Source organism: Piliocolobus tephrosceles, chromosome 15, assembly GCF_002776525.5.
Source record: "Piliocolobus tephrosceles isolate RC106 chromosome 15, ASM277652v3, whole genome shotgun sequence".
Classification (NCBI taxonomy): Eukaryota; Metazoa; Chordata; class Mammalia; order Primates; family Cercopithecidae; genus Piliocolobus; species Piliocolobus tephrosceles.
Window position 1 is genome coordinate 36,922,050 of NC_045448.1, and position 24,216 is coordinate 36,946,265.

Here is a 24,216-nt window from a genome sequence, read left to right on the forward strand (position 1 = left end):
CTGGGCTCAAGCGATCCTCCTTCCTCAGCCTCCTGTGTAGTTGGAAATACAGGTGTGTGCCATCACACATGGCTAATTAAAAAAATATTTTTTTTTAGATATGGGGTCTTGCTATGTTGCTTAGGCTTATGTTGTCTGGCCTCAACTGATCCTCCCACTTCAGCCTCCTGAGTAGCTGGGATTACAGGCACAAGCCACTGCACCCAGCACAGAACTACTATGATCTGCACTAATTAAAAGACAGTATATTTATTATGTTGCTTACTTAAAAAGATAACAGTCTATGGTTTAGGAATTTCTAGTAAGATCATATGTAATAGTTTTAATAATTAGTTTATGAATGTTTTAAATATTTAAATTGATATTACTAACAGAAACATATAGCATCATGATTCAAGGCATTATTTAATACTGAGCTATGAATAAAGTATTTTGATGGAAATAATATCTCAATGCCAGCATCCCATAGAAATCACAAGGGGCTACATAATTTCCAGATGATCAGGACACAGAAAAAGTGTCACAGAAATTTAGGTTTTTCCTTGTACTATGGTAAATTGAGACATATGCTACTACTGCTTGTTTGGATAAGAAAAATTGGAAGTTACTACTTGAAGTTCAAATAATTTCCATGGCAGGGCTTTATCAGTAGAGTACTACCGAATAGTGGTGAGGGAAAACAATAATCTGGCAGTAATAATTTGAGTCTCTGATGGCGCCCAAGAAACAGAAGGCATAAAACACCGAGAGGTTACACTTAGAAAGCACTTTATAGTTAAACAGATCATTTTCGCACATATTGTCTCTTTGTTCCTCACAAAATCCTCCATGGTTAAAATGGCTATTTATAACGATCCTCATTTTACAAATGAAAAAAACTAAGCCTGAAGCATTAAGAAACACAAATAGTGGCAAAACTGGAGCTTAAACCCAAGTCTTTATTTAGAGGTCCAATCTGCTTTATATTACTTTACTTTCCTCCTCTCTATTCATAAATTAACGTGAAAGAAAAAATGCAAACATTTTCCTAGACAAAGCAAAACATGTCCTCATATCTTACTTAAAAAAGAAGGAAAAGGAGTAGGAGGAAGAAGGAAGAAGAGGGAGAAGGGAGAAGGGGAGAAAAGCGAAGAGAGAAGAAAAGGGGAAAGAGGGAAAAAGAGACAAAAATAGAGAAGGGAAGAGAAAGAAGTAGCTACTTAGAGACATCTCTCATTCCAAGAAACTACCGTGGGAAAGTCAATAAGCTTATAAACATCTGAACAAAACTTCAGAAGAATCCTAAACAATTTTGAAGAAATCTAATGGAAGAGTTCTGAAAGTCTACAGAATTTGTCTACCAAAACAATCCTGACAAGAGAGACAAAAACTGCATATATTAGAGCTGATGCTAGTCGCCATCAGGCACCATGATGTGTCTGTCAATTCTATTCTTTTATAACAACCAATAACCCTGCATTGTTTTAACACACAATATTTACTATATTCATCTGCCCCACAGAAAAGTTGTCCTGTTCAATGAATGAACAAAAAGTCAAAAAGTGAGGAATTTCAAGAGAAAGCTACTATACTAAAAATATTCTTAACTTGAAATCAATATTACAAACTCTCATAAATGTCTCCGAATTCATGAAAAAGAAAAAGCTAGGGGTGAAGATTAAAGAACATGGATTCTTTTATGCATTATACAGTATGTATTATAGTCCCTAAAAATATTTATATCGTATGAGTTATCTAACTCACTGTTGAAGTATCAGTGATGCTTTTCTCTCTTCCATCAAGGTCATCATCTTCATCTTCATCACTGAAATCTGCAGCTGCACTTTCAAGGAATTTGAAATTATCCAGCACGGAGGCAGAATCTGTTAACTCTGATTTTCTGGTGTAAAACATGTACATACTGCTTAGTTAATCTTTTTAACTTCGACAAAAGAATTAACCCATGACATGTTGCATTAACTTCTGTTTATATGGTAACTATAAATCCCAAATCACATTATCTACATTGATTCTTATCAATTACACTCCCACAAATGTAAAAAGCAATACATGAAGTGGATACTCTTTAAGTACTTTGTAATGCATGCTTCCTTCCTTCCTTCCTTCCTACCTACCTACCTACCTACCTACCTACCTACCTGGAGACAAAGTCTCTGGGCTCTGTCGCCCAGGCTAGAGTGCAGTAGTATGATTTAACTCATTCCAATCTCAGCTTCCTGGGTTCACGCAATTTTCCACTTTCAGCCTCCTGAGCAGCTGGGATTACAGGCATGAGCCACCATGCCCTTATAATTTTGTATTTTCAGTAGAGACAGGGTTCCACTATGTTGTCCAAGCTGGTCTCTAATTCCTGAGTCCAAGTGATCCGCCTGCCTCAGCCTCAGTCAGCCTCCCAAAATGCTGGGATTACAGGAGTGAGCTACTCATATCTATTTAGATTAGTGGTAATCTAATGTAAAAAACTCCCATTTCTGATTCATTATTATTTTGATCCTTACACCAACCTTAATATATATATATATATATTTAATATTTTCATTATCTCTACCTCCTTTTTTCTCTACTCTTATCCTCTCTGCAACTCTCCCTTTGACCTCTTACATAAGTTTCCACAACTAAAAAAATAACAAATAGTCATTTTTCTCTGATGCAATCTTGTATTTCTGCTTAACAGCTAAAGTAAAAGAGAAAATGTGTACATAAAGTTACTAACAGCAATACACTAGTCAAATTAACATTGCTACTAGACTTGACTCTGTTGATTAACAAGCCATTAATCTCTTAAAAATGGTTGAATTTTCAAATATATGACTTGAATTTAGTTCCCTCAAAATAAATTTAGTAAAGATTCCAATGGCCAGTACAGAAAGATTTATTTCCAGTTCATTAGGTAATCTTTTAGACAGAGAGGATTTTCCCGGAAAAAAAAAAAAAAAAAAAAAAATATATATATATATATATATATACCACTATGGACAAAATTTTCAAAAGAGATCTACTTTAAATTTCAAATCTGCTTACAGCTTTGTGTTTGGTATCACCCTCCCCTAACTCTTTATCCCTACTGAAATCGGACAGATTAGCAACAGTATCTTTGTCATTCTTAAAAGACAAGTCAAGGCCAAAATGCACAAGAGTGGTCTTCCCTGAAAGTCTTTACTGAAGGTTATTAAAGTATGCATTATAGTTTTCAAAAACATTTATACTATCGGCCAGGCATAGTGGCTCATGCCTGTAATCCCAGTACTTCTGGAGGCCAAGGTGCGCAGATCACGAAGTCGAGATTGAGAACATCCTGGCCAACACGGTGAAACCCCGTCTCTACTAAAAATACAAAAAATTAGCCGGGCGTGGTGGCTGGTGCCTGTAGTCCCAGCTACTCGGGAGGCTGAGGCAGGAGAATCGCTTGAACCCAGGAGGGGGAGGTTGCAGTGAGCCGAGATCACGCCACTGTACTCCAGCCTGGCAACAGAATGAGACTCTGTCTCAAAAAATAAATAAATAAATAAACAAAATAAAATAAAAAATTATACTATCTAAGTTAACTTGATGACTTATATTAAACCCATAATGTAAAAACAGAACTAAAGATAATGTCCACATAGTCTATGTCTATACAGAGAAATACCATGCCTTACATTTACAAATATAAGTTAATGTATTTTTTAATGCAGCCTACAAAGTTGGAAATGTATTCTTAATTATTAATGAATACATTTTAAGGCTTGAAGAAACTTTGTTTATAAAAATCCTACAATGAACCTTTACCTAATCCCATAATTTTAATTTATATTCCAAATAATAGGAACTATCTTCTTGCTAGAAAATTTATAGAATTCAATTAAAACCATTCTTCCTTCCTAAACAAGTGTCAAAATAAAAGTCATACTTAAACATTCACAGAATTTTCGGTTTTTTATTCAATTAACAATTATGGAAATTTTTTCCCAATAAATAAGAATCTCTTTATTGAACTGTTTATGCTTATTTTGAGTAGAATTATATATAATTATATGCTACACAATCCAAAATGGAAAATAAAATATTTCAAATAGCTAATGAATTTTTCACATTTACACTGTCACTTCAAAATAGCTACTTAAAATAGATATTTTATATCAAAGGAAAGATAAATTACAACATTATTAGATAAACAAAAGCAGTTAAAAAACAGGGTTAGTTCTAAAGAATTTGAGGTATTTTTACAATTTCTGGATCACCAATCATGAAATGTCATTCTTACAGATTTGTACTGAATTTCCAAATAAAATCTTTTCTGAAGTTTTACTTAGTGTTTAAGTCAATATACTAAAATCTGTATTAAATACAGACATTTCAAGCAAATAAATATCATAAATAATATTCCTGAATTAAAAGTCATAAATGATAACTCCAATCCTTGTGTTACCTTCGAACCAAATAAAATTTTAGAATTTTTATTAAGTTATAATTAAATTACTTCTATGTCACTACCTAAAAGAACAAGTAATGCCCATAAAACCAAAAATATTTAATAAGAACTAATTATAGCTAAAACACTTCCAGACAAAATACTTACCCAATCATTGCTGTCTCTTTAACTTCAGCCTCTGTGCCATTTACAACTGAGTCCTGATTTCTGTCATCTTCCCTGTCAGTGACATCACTTGAAAAGCCCAACAAAGCTCGCACTCGTTTAGATTTCACATCTAGAATAGTATCTGTATAACCCACCTCCTGTAGATACCTGTATGAAGAGAATCCTTAGAGTTCAGTCATACTGGAATCAGTATTCTATAATTTAATATGTAAACAAAAGTATTTATTTATGCTCATAGCCTGCATAAGACTTAACAGTACAGTACTATGCTAGTAAGACTTGTTAATAAATAATCTTCCAGCTGCAGATGGAGCTGTCTCTTGCAGTACCAGCCTCTACAGTCACTGAGAAAAATGAGAGAACTATACAATACACCATTCATTACATTTACTATAAGAAGAAGCTGGTCTTTAATATATCTAATAGCACATTCTTTCCTTTAGGCTGGATTGGAGCTAGCTCACTCCCAGACTCTACCAAATCAGTATTTTATAATAGTTATTTCAGTAGTTTTTTACATTCATCATGGATCAATTGTTTGTGATCTAGACAGAATGTTCCTAGCATATATGGAGTCCTTCATTACACACATGAAAGCAGTATTTCTCGAGTCACTTCTGCAGAATTGAAGCTTCTATCCTGAGACAACTTTAAAATAAAAATAGAGGGCAATTAAATTGTAGAATGTAGGGGGTGTGTATACACACATGTGTGTACGTTACTGAAAGGCAGCAGCACAAAAAAAGAGCAAAGGCTTTGTATTGAGAGCTAGATCTAGGTCCTATTTCTGCCACTTACTTGCATAACTTTAATTCTCCTGAACCTCAGTTTTCTAATCCCTAAAACAGACACACCTAATATTGTACCTGGCATATAGAAAGCACTCAAGGCCTAGTAACACCAAAGTTAACCAAAAGACACCAAAAGTGGCAGTGGCAGGACCATGAAAAAGGTAAATGCCATTAATAAACATGACAGACAAACATCAGACATTAACTTATAAGTAGGCACCGAGTCTACTGGATGAAAGAAGAAAACAAAGGTTGACGAGATAACCAGTTTAAGTTCAGTTTATTGGAAGATTTGGTCTTAGTTATAGTAGCTGAAAGAGTTATCTCAAAAACATATGTGATCAAAGGGAGTTAAGTGTATCTTACCAAATCAAGATGCCCGTTTTTCAATCCCATCCAATATTTACAGAAAGGTCTCGATTAAAATTTGGATAATTAATTCCTAACTTTCCTAAATTTAAAGTTCTTGAAAACTGCTTCAAAGATGTTGTATTTTTCCATTTTTAACAAATAATATTTGAGACATATCTCACTTTGGCAACAAAATCACATTACAAATACCTGTTTCAAAACTGCTCTTGCCATAGATAAGCTGGTTTTACTAAACAGTTACTTCCCCATTCATTGATAAAATGATACCTTTACTCTGAAGAACAGATTACGGGTCCTTTGAAGTTTTTGAAAATATCTCTTGGGTAGCTCATTATGAAACCATTTTTCATTTTAAAAAAGATTAGCATTCTAAGAACACATCTGTTTTAAAAAGGAAGATGTGTAAGTCATATTTAAGATCAAAGTGTGGGCATTAGTAAAAATCCACTTATTAAATATCAGAAAATATCTCATTTTCTTGTAACTATCGAGATTAAAAAATAGATACGTAAAGACATTTTAAGATTCTCCTTCCATAGTCAAAAGGAATAGCTGCTATATATCCTCTTTAGAAACGTTGGGTTTAAACAACTTATCATCAACCTCCAAAAAACCAGGTAGCAAATTTCATTTTACTGAGGCACAAATCTGAATATGAGCTTCAAAGGTGGTATTCAAGAACCAGGCACTGAGCTGGTGAGTCTAGTCTACCTCTTGATATCAGAACCTCAACCCATCTTTGTTTACTCTTTATTGTCTCAAATACATATTAATATTTTACGGAAGAAAGGTGACTGGGCGTGGTGGCTCGCAACTGTAATCCCAGCACTTTGGGAGGCTGAGGCTGGGAGAACACTCGAAGTCAGGAGTTTGAGACCAGCCTGGCCAACATGGCAAAATCCCATCTCTACAAAAACACAAAAAAATCAGCCAGGCATAGAGGCACACGCCTGTAGTCCCAGCTACCCAGAAGGCTGAGGCAAGAGAATCACTTGAGCCCAGGAGGCAGCAGTTGCTGTGAGCAAGATTGTGCCACTGGACTACAGCCTGGGCAACAGAGTGAGACTCCATCTCAATAAACAAATGAATGAATGAATAAATGAATGAATGAATGAATGAATGAATGAAAGAAATACATGTTAGGCAGTATTTGCGAATTTGGAGAATTCAAAAAGTTCTCCAATTATTTAAAAGTTTTAAAACATAACAAAATTGCATGTAAACTCCAATTGCACTTTTTTTTTTTTTTTTTCTCTGAGATGAAGTTTGGCTCTTGTTGCCCAGGCTGGAGTAATGGTGCAATCTCGGCTCATTGCAAACTCCACCTCCCGGGTACAAGCAATTCTCCTGCCTCAGTCTCCCAAGTAGCTGGGATTACAGGCATGTGCCACCACGCCCGGCTAATTTTGTATTTTTAGTAGAGATGGGGTTTCACCATGTTGGTGAGGGTAGTCTCAAACTCCTGACCTCAAGTGATCCATCTACCTTGGCCTCCCAAAGTGCTGGGATTACAGGTGTGAGCCACTGTGCCTGACCAACTGCACATATATTAAAATGTTATATATTCATACACAAAATATGCAATGAAAAGAATAACTTTAAAGGTATAAAACTCTTTTAACTATATAAGTTCTACCACACAGAAAAAGTATTTAATATGAAAAAGGAACAGTAATACAGTTAAGCTTTTTCACAGCATCTGTATAATAAGAGATAAAATATTCATCTGATTTGAAAATACATAGTAAAAATAACTTCATAAAACTGTTTCGCGTCTTCAGCCGTTCACATAAGTTTGACCTTGGGGCACTTACTGTCTGAGTAGTTGTCGACCTTGTTTCCACATTAACTGGCTGTTTTGTTGTGGCTGCACTTCTGTTTCATTACCTTCATCTAGAAAACATTAGGTCATAATAAAACTGACTTGTTTTACATATTAGAGGGCATCTCAATTCATTAATAAGGTCCAATAAACATTTATAAGATTATGAATGTAAGGTATGTGTTAGGATAATGCAAGTTGTTTTTTAACTGTAATTTCTATAACAAAACTCTAATATAAATTATTGCTACTGGATTTCCCTAAGAGTATGAGAACTAAAATAAATACATTTTCCCTATCTTTAACTAGGCTGAGAATTTTTCTGCAGAACAAAGACTTATCCAATCAAGTCACAAAATGAGAGCCAAACAAAAGTATTATAAAGTAGCACATTGCTCTTTCCAGCCAGCACCGAGTGATGGGCATCTCTCGGGACAACTGGCACAAGCGCACAAAACCAGGGACAAGAGAAAGCCCTACCACAAGAAGCGGAAGTATGAGTTGGGGCGCCCGGCTGCCAACACCAAGATCGGCCCCCACCGCATCCACACAGTCCGTGTGCGGGGAGGTAACAGAAAACACCATGCCCTGAGGCTGGACGTAGGGAATTTCTCCTGGGGCTCAGAGTGTTGTACTCGTAAAACAAGAATCATCGATGTTGTCTACAATGCATCTAATAATGAGCTGGTCTGTACCAAGACCCTGGTGAAGAATTGCATCGTGCTCATCGACAGCACACTGTACCGACAGTGGTACGAGTCCCACTACGCACTGCCCCTGGGCCGCAAGAAGGGAGCCAAGCTGACTCCTGAGGAAGAAGAGATTTTAACCAAAAAACAATCTAAAAAAATTCAGAAGAAATATGATGAAAGGAAAAAGAATGCCAAAATCAGCAGTCTCCTGGAGGAGCAGTTCCAGCAGGGCAAGCTTCTTGCGTGCATTGCTTCCAGGCCGGGACAGTGTGGCCGAGGAGATGGCTATGTGCTAGAGGGCAAAGAGTTGGAGTTCTATCTTAGGAAAATCAAGGCCTGGAAAGGCACATAAATCCTCGTTTTGTCTTCACCCGTGTAATACAGGTGTTTATTGTTCTGTTCCCCCCCAAAAAAAAGTAGCACATCAGAACTAGAACAAGTCAATAATAATAATAATAATTGAACATTTAAAAATAACTAAGGGTATAACTGGATTATTTGTAACACAAACAATAAATGCTTGAGGGGATGGATAGCCCATTTTCCATGATGTGACTAGTACCCATTGCATGCCTCTATCAAAACATCTCATGTACCCCATAAATATATACACCTACTATGTACCCACAAAAATTAAAAATTAAAAATTAATAATAACTGGGCATGGTGGCTCACATCTATAATCCCAGCAATTTGGGAGGCCAAGGCAGGTGGATCTCTAGAACCCAGGAGTTTGAGACTTTGAGACCAGCCTGGGCGACAAGGAGTAAATCCCATCTCTACAAAAAAAAATTATCTGGGCACAGTAGCATGCAACTGTGGTCCCAGCTACTAGAGAGGCTTAGGTGGGAGAATCACCTAAGCTCGGGAAGTAAAGGCTGCAGTGAGCTGTGATCGTGCCACTGCACTCCAGCCTGGGCAACAGAGGGAGGCCCTGTCTCAAAAAAAAATGAATGAATGAATGAATGAACGAATAACAAATACATAATTTTTTAAAAAAACGAATTAGAACAAAGTACTGAGGAATAATGGTAGAAAAGCCAATTTGGTAAAGAGCAGATATGTAACAACCTCAATCCAAACCTGTTTCCTTCATTAGTTATTATATTTACAAACCTCAGGAAGGCCAGACGTGGTGGCTTATGCCTGTAATCCCAGCATTTTGGTAGGCTGAAGTGGGTGGATCACCTGAGGTCAGGAGTTTGAGATCAGCCTGACCAACATGGCAAAATCCCATCTCTACTAAAAATACAAAAATTAGTGGTGGTGGGTGCCTGTAATCCCAACTACTCAGGAGGCTGAGGCAGGACAATCCCTTGAACCCAAGAAGCAGAGGTTGCAGTGAGCCGAGACTGCACCACTGCAATCCAGCATGGGCGACAGAGCAAGACTCCTTGTCAAAAAAAACAAAAAACAAAAAAAAAACAAACAAAAAAAACCTCAAGTATTCTTTTAACAACATTCTTTGAATGAAAATCTCCTAAATATTTTAAACCTTAAATTCATCATTAGGTAAAAGCAGAATCCTTTTTAGAAGGTGGTAAAATAAAAAGAGCTTTCCCTATGGTAAGTCTGGACTGTACAATCTATCTCTAAGCTACACTATGGTTCTATATTAACAGTACAAAAAAAGTGCATACTTTCCTCAGCTCTTGATCAAACTCTATAAAAAACTACTGATCTTTATAGGCTCGTATTCAAGTGGAGATACAAAAGGGACTGGAAAAATTTATTTGGTAATATTTGAAATTAAGTATTTACGGGCCAGGCACAGTGGCTTACACCTGTAATCCCAGCACTTTGGGAGGCCAAGGCGGACGGATCACGAAGTCAGGAGATTGAGACCAGACTGGCTAACACGGTGAAACCCCGTCTCTACTAAAAATACAAAAAATTAGCCAGGCATGGTGGCACATGCCTGTAATCCCAGCTACTCAGCAGGCTGAGACAGGAGAATCGCTTGAACCTGGGAGGCGGAGGTTGCAGTGAGCCGAGATCATGCCACTGCACTCCAGTGTGGGTGACAGAGCAAGACTCTGTCTCCAAAAAAAAAAAAAAGAAAAAAAGAAATTAAGTATTTACTACATACTTTGTTAAAAATACATATATTATCTCTTTTATTCCTTACAACCTCAAAGGTAGGTACTTAGCCTCATTTTAAAGATTCTAAGAAAGCTGAGTTTTGGAAAGTAATTTTCAGGTTTTTTAGTTAGAAACACAGTTGTAAGTGCTGAATTTCTGTTTCACTCCAGAGCCCCAGCATTTTCCTTCACATGCTATCACTACAATAGGAAATTAGAGAAATATATGAATAAAAATAAGAATTAAATCTTGCATGTTTGTTTTTCTCCTAAAAGAACTCTAAAATAACTAGGCTTAGTTCTGTGACATATGAAAGAAACAGAAGTAGAGTAGACCACAGAGACAGGTAGAAAATAAGGGGAATTAAATTAGTTCCAAAAAGAAGCTAATTACTTTGTGGTAACTTCAAAGAGGGTATAAGTCTAAAAACAGAAAAAAAAAAGGAAGGGGGCAAAAACGCTGTCCCCAAGCTAAGGAAAAACAAATACATCTTGTTTCTACTGACCACAAATTCAGGATCTGTGTATGTAACATAGTATGTTCCAACATATCTCCTTCTTAAGTCAAGTGAATAACCTGTACTTGCCAAGTAAAAACATTTACATTGTCATTTCAAGACTTCAGATATGAAATGAAGTTTTGAGATCATTAAATCTCCCATCAGAATAGGGCTAAATCCTTTCTATGCCATCCTCAAATATACTCAACTACTTGTGCCTATTTTGGCAGCCAGTGATACTACAAAAGTGTGATACAGCAAATCAATGGAATATGACTCAAGAAGAACAAGGAATGAATTACTGATACAAACATACATAAATCTCAAATGCATTATTCTAAGTGAGATAAGCCAGAATCAAAAGGCTACAATCTGTAAGATTCTGGAATTCATATGACTTTCTTGAAAAGGCAAAACTATAGAAATGGAAAACAGACTACTGGTTGCCAGGGGATTAGAGTAGGGAGGGAGAGATTTGTGAAAACACTAAAAAGGGTGACTTTTACGATATGTAAATTATATCTTAATAAGAATCAAATAAGAATGTACCCTATCCTCTTTAAAAAAAAAGTGTATTCTTATACTGAGATAAAATCTGACTCTCTAAGTAACATCTGAGGTTATGGCTGGGCTGCAGTGGCTCATGCCTGCAATCCTACCACTTTGGGAGGCCAAGGTAGGCGGATCATTCATACCCAGGAGTTTGAGACCAGTCTGGCCAATATGGTAAAACTTCATCTCTACTAAAAATACAAAAATTAGTTGGAGGCCGGGTACAGTGGTTCACACCTGTAATCCCAGCTACTCAGGAGGCTGAGGCAGGAGAATTACATGAACCTTGGAGGCGGAAGCTGCAGTGAGCCGGAGGTTGCAATGCGCCAAGATCACACCATTACACTCCAGCCTGAGTGAGAGAGCAAGACTTTATCCCCCATCAAAAAAAAAAAAAAAAAAAATAGCTGGGCAACATGGCACATGCCTGTAATCCCAGCTACTAGGGACGCTGAGGCAGGAGAATCATTTGAATCCAGGAGGCGAAGGTTGCAGTGAATCGAGATTGTACCATTGCACTGCAGCCTGGGCAACAGACTTCATCTCAAAAAAAAAAAGGAAAAAAAATTTGAGGTTAAAAAAAGAAACCCAAAGTCAAACAGCTCTTATATTTCCTTATTCAGGCTAAGCTCGCAGTTCCTTCCATGGTTAGCAAGTAGTCATCAACTATCACATTCATTCTTGCCTTGGCAAGTTCAAAAAGTGACATTATGTAAAAGTGAGGATTTTAATATAGATAACAGTTGAATTTCTCAGTAATATCAAAAGTATTTGACTGCTATTTCCAGTCAAATTAGAGTAATAGACACTAGATTTACCCTCCTGCTGAAACAATTATAAAACAAAACAGATGAAACAATGGTTTTCTAAACACTGGACGTCACGCAACAAAGGACAGTAATACCTGAGAGAAGGGGGAAGCAAACAGGTAAGCCTCATGATTGTCCCAGACACCACCTAGAGAGAGTTTCCAGATCATAGCACAGGGAGGAACAAAAACAGTATATGAAGAAATAATGGCTGAAAAGTTCCAAATTCCCTGACAACTATAAACCCATAGATCCAAGAAACTCAACAAATCCTAAGCATAAGAAACATGCAGGGAGGGCTCACTACACCAGGGCTTATCATAATAAAATCACTTAGAACCAATGGTAAAGAGAAAAATCTTAAAAGCAGCCAGAGAAAAAGGTCACATTACATACAGAGGAACAAAAATAAGAACAACAGGAGATATCTCATCAGAAGTAATGCCTATGAGCAAAATAAAGACTTTTTCAGGCAGGGCGCGGTGGCTCATGCCTGTAATCCCAGCACTTTGGGAGGCCAAGGCGGGTGGATCACCTGAGGTCAGGAGGGTTTCTAGACAAACCTGGCCAACATGGTGAAATCCCATTTCTACTAAAAATACAAAAAGTATCCAGGTGTGGTGGCAGGCACCTGTAATCCCAGCTACTTGGGGCGCCGAGACAGGAGAATCGCTTGAACTTGGGAGGTGGAGGTTGCAGTGAGCTGAGATCGCACCATCACACTCCAGCCAGGGGGACAAGAGTGAGACTTCGTCTCAAAAAAAAAAAAAAAGACTTTTTCAGACATACAAAAGCTGCAAAAACTCATTACTAGCATTCCATATTACAAGATACGTGAGAGGAAGACTTCAAGGTTGAAGGAAAATAATATGGAAACGCAGATCTACACAAAGGAATAATGAGTATTAGGAATTTTTTTCATATTATTATTTAAACATCTTTAAAAGACAAAAGACTGCTGAAAAAAAATAACAATGTAGTGTGTGGTTTATCACATACATAGAAGTAAAATACATGACAACAATAGCACAAAGACTGGGAAGAGGAGAAACGGAAGTACACTATTATAAGGTTATTGTACTATCCATGAAGTGGTATATTATCACTTGAAGATAGATTGTAGTAAGTTAATGATGTGCCTTGTAATTCCTAAAGCAACTACTAAAATAAGAATTACTGCTAATAAGTCAGCAAAAGAGATAAAATTTAATCATAAAAAATATTTGATAATTCAAAAGAAGACTGAAAAAGAAGGAAAAGAAACAAGAATAGACTGAACAAAACGAAACAAATTACAAAGGTGGTAGCATTAACCTAACCATATCAATAATTGTAAGTGCAAATGGTCTAAATTTCTCAATTAAAAGATGGAATTTATCACACTGGATATATTCAACTTTCAATAACCACCTGGCTTCTAATATTAAATAGGAGAGATTGAAATATCAAAAATAAATACACTTTAACATAACCTGAGATAAAATTTTCCTAAAGTAGAAATATGAAGGTCTGAAAGTGGGACAAAAAAAAAAATCAGAAAGGCAAAGTAAATTTTAGTGAAAAATGTTTCAGAAAATGTTTGGATTATCAGTTTTAGGAAAATATGGTAAATATATAAAAGAGCAAAGAATGGAAAAAAAATCCCTGCTTCTTTAAGGGTTATGCTATTTGAGTATACCCTTTCTGCCACCTCCTAGTCCTTATCACTGTCATCTATAAATCCCAAGGTAACCCTCCAAATCTGGCTCACATGCTTCTGCCACCAAAATTCTACATTATCTTGAGTGAAATCAATATGCATGTAGGTGATAAACTTCTGCCTCTCCATAGCCACCACCCTCTCTAGCTGTCATATCTTAGGTCTTGTCATCATGAAGAACTATCATAGATGCAAACTGATTCTCTGAGCAGACCCGTCAGGCTCAATTACTCCCAATTCATTAGTTCTTTTTTTATTTCTTTTTTCCCTAAATTCACTAGTTCTTTAACTTAGCTGGGACCTCTAGCCAGGGGCCAGCACACTACTGCCTGCATGTCAAATCCAGCCTACCACCTATTTTTATAATACAGACACATCCATTCATTTATGTACTGTCTATGAATGCTTGCACGTTACAGTGGCCAAGTTGAGTAGCTGAAACAGCCTGCAAAACCCAAAATATTTACTATCCAGCCCTTTACAGAAAAAGTTTGCTGACCTGCCCTAGAACAGAATCTACCCCCTTACTTTTAATTCACCCATTAGCCAGCTTCCTTGTGTCTTCATATCCTTCCCTCTAGTTTTAGTTCATGGCTTATCACTTCAATCACTCCTTTGCCAAATTTTTTTGTCCCTTTGTTTCTCCGTGAATTCAACTATTAACTATCTGCATTCTCTTTGACTTTACCCAGGCTACCAAATGTGTAGCTTAGTGCCTCTACATACACTCATGATCACACACCTCAACTGGACTCTCAGCTTTTCTCGACCCTACTATTCCCTAGAAAGTTAGTCTTCCTGTTTACCACTAGCATTTTAAACCTTTTCTACTTTTCTTAAACATCTGACCCACTCTCAGCAGATAATCCTCTCTCATACATAAAGCTATCATTTGTGGACGTTCCCTCAAATACCTACCACCAAACAGAAATCCAAATCTATAAACCTGTTAACCTAATTTCCTACATTCTCTTTTGGTAATGATAAAACACATGCTCCTCCTGCCATTCTCCAGCTATGCTCAGAATCCAAACCCTATCACCTTCTTCACATTATCTTCCTATTTTGAGTACCTCTACTCTTTCCCTTTTATTGGTTACTCCTCTAAGACACACATCACACATGTGCGCGCACATACAACTTTCCTTGACCCCATGTGTCCTTCCAGCTATTGCTCTCTAATCTCTTTCCTTCACCTTCACAACCTAAGCTTCCTGAAAGCTAACTATACCCACTTTGTTTCTGCCCTCACCTCTCTCCTAAAGTTCTCAGTGTCCCACGTGTTACAAAGTCCTACAGATATTCTTCAGCCCTCTGGGAATTAACCAGTAGTGTTGAATAGTCCCTTCCTTCTGGAAACCATCTCTTCTCTTGGTTTCCTTGGTCTCCTGGTTTTCCTCCTACCATTAACGTACTCTGTATCAGACTCCTTTTCAGGCTTCCATTCTTCTACCAGTCTTTTAAATGTCATCCCTCAGGGTTCCATTTTATGCAATCTTACCTCACATACAGCTCCTGGGTGATCGTTTCAACTCCAATGGCTGTAAATGCCACCAGTACCATATGTTGATACCTCTCAAATTTATATCTCTAACACATCCATATTTCTGGCTTGAGCTTCAGACCCATATACTCAACTGTCTACTAGCCATCTTCACTTGGTTATCTAAGAAATAAATCCAAAAGTGAACCCACCATTTTCCAAACCTACTTCTGGTCTAGTTGTTCAAACTACAAATGTGGGAGTCACTTCTGACTCATCCTTTTTTCACCCCCTACATCCAATCAAGAAGCAGTTCCTGTGCTTGCCTTGGCAGCACATATACTAAAATTAGAATAATACAGAGAAGATCAGCATAAAACCAAATTTATGTATACATAAAAAGAACTAGTTCCTGCAGATTTTACTTCCTAAATATTTCATGAACACACCCTTGTCAAGGAAACCTTACTCATTTGCCCAGGTTGCTGCAACAGTCCTCTAACCAGTCGCCCCCTCTCCAACATTGCTCTTCTCTAATCCATCTTCCACACTACAGTCCATGTAATCCAAGAGCAAATCTGATCATAAACCCCTAATTAAGATCCTTCAAATGCTTTCCTTCTTCAAATGCTCAGAATATTCCTAGGCATGAACTACTTAACATGTTTCACAAGGCCCTTGTAACTATTCTACCCTCCAGCTAACTCTCTATCTACCTCTGGAAACATTCCTTCCCTCTCTCCCACTACTATCCAGGTATCCCATTTCTCAAATGTGCCATAGTCTTACCTCAGAAGCTTTGCTGCTAATACTCTGCCTTTCTCCCACCTCCCATTCAACAAATATTTAGTCAGTCTACTTGCCCTGGCTAATTCCTACTTGTCCTTCAGATGTCAAAATTAAATATCACTTCCTCCAAGAAGGCTTTCTTGACCACTTGACTAAGTTTGTGCTACTGCGCTCAGTAACACTTATTATTTCTCCATTATACATGTCATATGTTATTGTAATCGCTTCTTTATCTTCCCTATAAAAATCCAACAGGGCATTGTTGTCTTATTCACTGGATTTGGTACTAGGTCTCAAAACCATTATATATATAATATTTATAAGATTAGTGGATGGTTGGAAAGATAGATAGAAGAAATGATACTAGGTACTAAGTATTATACACTGAGAATAACTAGGTATTGTATGCTAAGAAAATAAACATTTGAGTAAGGAAGTATTCCTAGAATATTTCCTAGTTTACAGATCAGGAATGGAGTAACCATAGAGAAATTAAGTAGGATCACGGGAATTTAAAATGTTGGGGCAGAGTCAAACTTACATCTATCTGCTTTTAAAGCACAAGCCCCTTCTACTGAGCTGTGCTGTTTACTTACAAGTTTTACAATTTTTTTTTAAAAGACAGGATCTCACTCTTTCACTCAGGCTAGAGTGCAGTGGCACAATCTTAGCACACTGTAACCTAACTTCAAACTCCTGAGCTCAAGTGATCCTTTCACCTCAGCCTCCCCAGTAGCTAGGACTACAGGCATGTGCCACCATCCCCAGCTAATTTTTTAATTTTTTTGTAGAGACAGGGTCTTGCTATGTTGCCCAGGCTGGTCTCAAACTCCTAGCCTCAAGCAATCCTCCCACCTTGGCCTCCCAAAGTGGGATTACAGGCATTAGCCACTGCAGCCAGTCATGTTTACTTACAAACACTTAAAAAGTATATTGCATCTAGGCTTCTATTCTCCTAAATTGATATCTAAAACTTAAGAAATGAAAACCTTTTAATACAATACTAATTAAAATCACTCTTTTGAGTCAGTTAATATAGTATTAGAACGTTTCTAACAAATAGCCTAGATTTTTTAAAAATTTATTTTGAGGCCGGGCGCGGTGGCTCAAGCCTGTAATCCCAGCACTTTGGGAGGCCGAGACGGGCGGATCACGGGGTCAGGAAATCGAGACCATCCTGGCGAACACGGTGAAACCCCGTCTCTACTAAAAATACAAAAACTAGCTGGGCGAGGTGGCGGGCGCCTGTAGTCTCAGCTACTCGGGAGGCTGAGGCAGGAGAATGGCGTAAACCCGGGAGGCGGAGCTTGCAGTGAGCTGAGATCCGGCCACTGCACTCCAGTCCGGGCGACAGAGCAAGACTCCGCCTCAAAAAAAAAAAAAAAAAATTTATTTTGAAATATAAGCACAACTCAGGTCACAAGAACAGACACTCAAGTAAAAGACAGAATATGAAAAAACAAAGGGAAAAAAACACACCAGTGATCAACTGGCATTGCTCTAGATCTCAAGCACTCAATATTCAGCTGAGGAAACGCATTAATACACTACTACACTGAAGTAACTATAAAATTGGCAGTACATTTAGAACTCATTTTGGAAAGTTCTTTCATACATTGTCAAATATAGAAGCAATACCATAAAATGGGAAGAATATGAATTTTGGAGTCAGAAAGACCTGGGTTCAGCTCCATATTCTATCGTTACTTAATATCTGTGTGACATTGGGCAAGTTTTTCCACTTCTCTGAGTTTAAATTTCACATATGTAAAATCCAAATAAACATTATCTTTACTGAAGATACTTTACTGAATAACTACTTTAAAATTTAAAGTGATATATACATAAATATAGATATATATATATATATAAAGCCTCTAGCATAAAGTACGTATTTCAGTAAATGATATAAATGAACATTAACATCTTCAGATATCTGACTGGGAAATTTAACCTGAAATTACACCAAAAACGTACCTATCTGAAATATGGTTGATAACTTTTGATTAATTTTTGTCATTCTTCCCTAATACCTACTAAGTGAAATCTATATTTCTTAATATCTGATTATTTACAAGTAACATGTTATATTGTTTGATGGTATGAAGAAGTAGGACAAAAAGAAGAAATAACTCAAAATTATAATAAATGCTTCAGTTGTTAAAACATGTTCTAGTTACAGAAATTCCTGTGGGCAAGAAAGACCAAAACAGTTCTCCATCTGAAACCGAAGAATTATGTTTTTGGGATGAGGAATTCCTCTGTGCTTTAAGAAGAAATCTCTTACCTCCATATTTCCTACTCTTTCTCAGGATTTCAAGGGCATGATGTACTTTGTACTGCACATCTCAAAGTTCCCATTAATTGGACAGACCCAGCAAGACAAGGTTATGCTGGTGCATGTTACCCCATGAACTCTGATCCTTCCAGTAAGTGTAAAACATAAGCAGAAAATGGGAAACTAAAAGAAAGGGGAAGAGGGAAAAGGAAGGAAGGTGGTGGAAAATGATCTAAATGACATTAAATGATTGGTGCCAAAAGACAAGCAGGTCAGAAAAAATAACTAACATGCAAATAATTAGAAACTTATAGTTGTAAACGTTGTTGCTAGAAAATAGTAGACATTAATTATTTCTTTTTAACACTTAACTTCCTTTAAAATTAGCTTACCAGAATCATAGCTTGGAGGCTTCATATCTCCCTGATTCAATTCTGTCCCATATTTCAACTTGTGGTATTTGGCTCTAACAAAGAAATGAGAAAACACAGACCATCTTAAAATGTATTTAAATTAATTTTAACATACACAATAGTAGTAGTTACAAGAATTCAGTAGTCTTAGCTGAACACTCCTAGAACTTTCAAAGGCTCATAGCTTTCCATGGTGTCAAAGTTATAATACAAAAGTGCTTGCCTTTTTCGTTGTTGCTGTTGTTGTTATACCATCAAGTATCCTTTTAACAAAATAAAGGAATAACTCTGGGAACCATAACTCTTCTTTCTGTAATAACAAAATGAACCATATAATATCCTAGTTTCTGTAGTATTCAAATTTTCCTGAGGACTGCCGAAGTAAAATTTTACCATCAAAAACAGTTTAAAAAAAAAAAAAAAAAAGGTTTGGATTGTGAAATAAATTTGTAGAAGACTTTTCTTTAAAAATTGAGCTTTTTAAAAAGAAAAGCCATCTACAATATTATGTGCCTTGTCAGATAATCATGATTTGCCAAATATGCGTTATACTGTACAATCCAAGGGGGGAAACCCAAATCATCAATGTTGAGTAAGATATTCCACTAGAAATGAATTTTTTCTAAACTAGTCAAGATATCTTTTGTCTTTTACTCAAAAAGAACTGTGAATGGGAATACTATCTTATCTTCTTTTCAAAGTTGACAGAATGTTATCATTCTGGTTAATAGGATTTAACCATCTGATTTAAATATTTCAGATTTAACCATTTGAGACTAGATAAATAACCCAGATAATGTAGAAATTTTTTAAAGGGTGACTAAAAATAGCCATATCTGCTTAATCTATTTGTATATTTTCACTTGTCAGCTCCCTAAAATATTGAGGCTATTTATAATAAATATTCAATGTGTTAGGACTGGGATATTAATATAAACAACAACAATTTGAAAAACCAAAATAATAATCTGAAAAACCAAAATAAAGTAATAAAGGAAGAAAAGTGTAACAGCCAAATTTGAAAGTTTTTTTTGTTTTTGTTTTTGTTTTTGTTTTTAATAAAAACCTAATTGAGCACTTACCATTAGGTTTTTTTCACAATTTAAGAAAAGTAGTGGCCAGGCACGGGGGCTCATGCCTGTAATCCCAAAACTTTGGGAGGCTGAAGTAGATGGATCACCAGTGGTCAGGAGTTTGAGACCAGACTGGCCAACATGGTGGAATCCTGTCTCTACCAAAAAATATAAAAATTAGCCAGGCATGGTGGTGCACCTGTAATCCCAGTTACTAGGGAGGCTAAGGTGGGAGATTAGCTTAAACCCGCTTGCAGAGGTTGCAGTGAGTGAGCCAAGATGGTGCCACTGCACTCCAGCCTGAGTAACAGAATGAAATCCTGTCTAAAAAAAGAAAGAAAGAAAGAAAAGTAGAAAGGAAATGAAAAATTATTTGCTCAAATGTATAAAATACTGAAATCCTTCTTATTTTGCAATAATCATTTTGCAGTCACAATAGGAAAAAAAAAAAAGTTGGGAATTCTAAGAAAACCTATGAAAATTATAGGCAGTTGATGTCCTATTTCTTAAGGTAGGTGATGGGTACATGAGTATTTTTTACAATAGTCTTTATATCTTATACGTATGTATGAAATGTTTTATAGTAACATTTACACATTTAGAAGAAAAAAATATTCATATGACAATGAACTGATCTCTTAAGCAAAAAGTAAAAGGTACAAAATACTATGTATGTCTCTGTACATTTTTTAAAAAATATATATCTATTTCATTAGCCTATGCACATGAATCTTTCTGGAAGGATACATAATACGTAAGATATCAGTTGATTTCCTTGGGAAAGGAAATCAATCAACTGAGGCAGAAAGGAGACAATTTTTGTTGTTATTTGGTTAATTAACTATATATATATATATATACATATTTTTTAAACTTTAGTAAGTATGTTTGGTCCAAATTATTTCGAACATCTATTCTCAATGTATTTCTTAACCACAAAGATTTTGTCACTGGACTAAATGTTTGCCCATGTAGTTCAATGCATTTGTAATACTGTTGATCATCAGAAGGTAAGATTTACAGACACTAATTTGACTTGCAGTTAATAGAAAGTAAACAAGGTTCTAAATGTAACTGTCAATTTCTTACTTTTCCAGAAACACACTTCATTTACCATAAGACAAAGTAGTAATACCTGCTAGAAGTCAAAATAGCAACTGAATGTAGCCTGAAGACAGATTATACTAAAGCTTTTAAAATAATAGTGGCAATAAAATGTTATGGAGTTTATATTTTATATATATATATAGAAAAACATTTTCAAACAGAAAATACTGTATTATAGTGCAGTCTAGTGGTCTCAGGAAAAACTACAACAGAACCTACAAAAAGGGAATAGAAAATATTTTACGAAAATAAATCTAACAAAAATTGTGACAAATTATGAACTTTTCATTTTAAAAATTAGACAAAGGCAAAATATGTAAAGAACTGTTGTGTTTGCCACAAGCTATGGTCCCTTAAATCAAGGTTTCCCTACTGAATTGTTACATTCGCTAAAATATATTTTTCTCACAGAACCCTCCTTTTGAAGTCAATATGTGAAAATACCTTCTCACTCATACCGTTTTCCACTGTTTTAACACTCAGCTCACTGTGTTAACCAATCTTTCTTGTTTGCTATCCTTTTCTGTCTAATTCTGCCTGTAAGATAAAAAAGGAGATCTTATATCTAGCAACTCCATGTTTGATACACAGGTAGACCCTCCATAAATGATCTTTACTGGATAAAAATAGCATAAAAATTATTTAATAACTATAATACACTAAAGAAGAGTAATTTTAGCTTTGTTTCAAAGCCTATTATTATACATATTATGCTAGGAGTATAACATAGCATCTCAATTATATCTTAAATGTGGATGCTAAAAATAATTTGATTAATTTCAATGAACTGTTACTGAATTCCTGGTTTACAGGCACTGTGCTGGCTGCTGGGACAACATACAGTTCGTAGTTAGGTAAGGGTGGAAGGCGAGGGTATGTGTAAGAGACAGGAATGTAAATAACTACAGCATACTGTGTAAGAGCTATAAGGGCTATTAACAACTATTACAAGAATGCAGATAAGAGATTAATTTGGTCAAAATCCGTGTCAAAGAAAGCTACCAAAAAGAAGGTAACACGTGAGATTTTAGCTACATCTCAAAAAACCAGTGGGAGTTTTCCAATCAGAAAATGGATTGATGGAGAGGGCATTTCTGTCAGAAGGGACATCTTAAGTGGAAAAAAAAAACACACACACAAAGTGGGTCAAAAAACAGCAAACAGAATAATTACACCCAAAAGGTATGGAAGGAATGGAGTCAGAGAAGGAACAGAAAGGGCCTGGTTGTGAAGAACTTTACTATGAACCTGAAATTAGCTAGATATTTTTAAACAGGGATATAGCAGGATTATCATATTTGTGTTTTAGAAAATGAATTCTATAGATATGGAAGATGAATTAAAATATAGAAATACTAGAAGCGAGGAGGACAGTTAAGTTACTACAGTAGGGTAGATAAAAGCAGTAGAGAGAAATTTTTAGAATGGTAGAAATTTTTCAGAATTGTATTTATATAGTATTTGAGGTTTCTCAGCATAGATGTTCCTAAGTCAACCTCAGATTATACACTATGTAATCCTGAAAATTTATAGTAAATTTTATCACACATTAAGGAATGGTTTGATAAATCCACTGCTAGGTAAGTAATTCTTCTGTAACATTAACGATTTGGTTTTACTTTCGGATCTTAAAGTGGGACTGCTTAGAAAATGTGCAAAAATCATGCAAAGAAAATCATGTAAAATCATGATCTTAGGCATTTGCAGGTGAAATGACAAGATATCTGGAATTGTATTAAAATAGATCAAGGTGAAAAAGACTGACAAAAACATTAACTGTTAAAATCTGGGGCTGTATATATAAAAGATACTAGTTTCTCTATGAGTATATTTCACATTTTCCTCAATAATTTTTTTAAAAATTCAATTTAAAATTCAAGCCACAAATAAAAGCTTTTTAAAAATTTCTTAGTTTATTATATAAATAGTGCTATAACATCATGAATAATCCCAAATCATTCCATATACTTCAAAAGATACAAAACCAGGCTGAGCACAGTGGCCCACGCCTATAATCCCAACACTTTGGGAGATGGGTGGATCACCTGAGGTCGGGAGTTCGAAACCAGCCTGACCAACATGGAGAAATCCCATCTCTACTAAAAATACAAAATTAGCTGGCTGTGGTGGCGCATGCCTGTAATCCCAGCTACTGGGGAGGCTGAGGCAGGAGAATCGCTTGAACTCAGGAGGAGGAAGCTGCAGTGAGCTGAGATCGTGCCATTGCACTCCAGCCTGGGCAACAAGAGCAAAACTCCGTCTCAAAAAAAAAAAAGACACAAAACCAGGAACTCTTTTCCAGACATTCAGCCAGTTTCTTATCTCAACTGTCCTTCAGAGTCAAATTTCTTAAAAAAAATAAGCAACTCTGCCAGGTACAGTGGCTCACGCCTGTAATCCCAGCACTCTGGGAGGCTGAGGTGGACGGATCACAAGGTCAAGGAATCGAGACCACCCTGGCCAACATGGTGAAACCCCACCTCTACTAAAAATAAAATAATCAGCCCAGCATGGTGGCACACGCCTGTAGTCCCAGCTGCTCAGGAGGCTGAGGCAGGAGAATGGCTTGAACCCGGGAGGCGGAGGTTGCAGTGAGCTGAGATCATGCCACTGCACTCCAGCCTGGTGACGGAGCAAGACTCCATCTCAAAGAAAAAAATAAATAAGCAACTCTCTCTCTCCCCACTTCATCCTTCTCAGCCCTCGATCCTCTGTGATCTGGCTCATGTTCCTGCTGCCTTACTAAGGATGCTTTAGGAAGGGTACCAATAAGCTTCCAACAGGCAACTCCAAATGACTATTTTCAGTATACAACTTACTTGGGGTCTACTTAGCATCTTCAGTTACTGAACTCCCTCCTTTAACTCACTTCCAAAATACTACTCTCTCCTCCTTCCTTCTCTATTTCTTTGTTGGCTCTTCCTCTGTCTTCTCCTCAAATATTTCTTTCTGTCACTCCTTCTAGTTCTCTCTTCTGTTTCCACAATACTTCTACCAACTACTCCTTTCACTTCACTCACAGTAATACTGATGATTCCCAAGTATATATCTATCATCATGAGTCCCCCTCACATATCTGATCTTTAATTCTTCTTTTTAACTCATTTGATACCTTCTAAAAGTCTCTCATAATTCAGATAGTCCTTCAAGTCAGAAACCTGGGAGTCGTTCTCAAA

At 36.4% G+C, this 24,216-nt stretch overlaps 1 protein-coding gene and 1 pseudogene across 6 annotated transcripts in view; one reads left to right on the forward strand and one right to left on the reverse strand.

Moving 5' to 3' along the window:
* STRN (striatin) overlaps positions 1-24,216 on the reverse strand; it is a 131,045-nt gene that overhangs the window by 63,098 nt on the left and 43,731 nt on the right. For all 5 annotated transcript variants that reach the window (XR_002732433.3, XM_023216354.3, XM_023216353.3 and 2 more), the window contains exons 3-6: positions 18,840-18,913; positions 7,557-7,635; positions 4,559-4,726; positions 1,744-1,879 (exon numbers count right to left, since the gene is read on the reverse strand). Coding sequence is in view for 4 of the 5 variants with exons in the window: in XM_023216354.3 (XP_023072122.2) it covers positions 1,744-1,879; positions 4,559-4,726; positions 7,557-7,635; positions 18,840-18,913 (457 nt within the window). In the remaining variant the exon portion in view is untranslated. The remainder of the gene's footprint in view (positions 1-1,743; positions 1,880-4,558; positions 4,727-7,556; positions 7,636-18,839; positions 18,914-24,216) is intronic.
* LOC111545394 lies at positions 7,983-8,660 on the forward strand (annotated as a pseudogene). The gene has a single exon (XR_002732435.3). The product of XR_002732435.3 is annotated as a 40S ribosomal protein S8 pseudogene (transcript).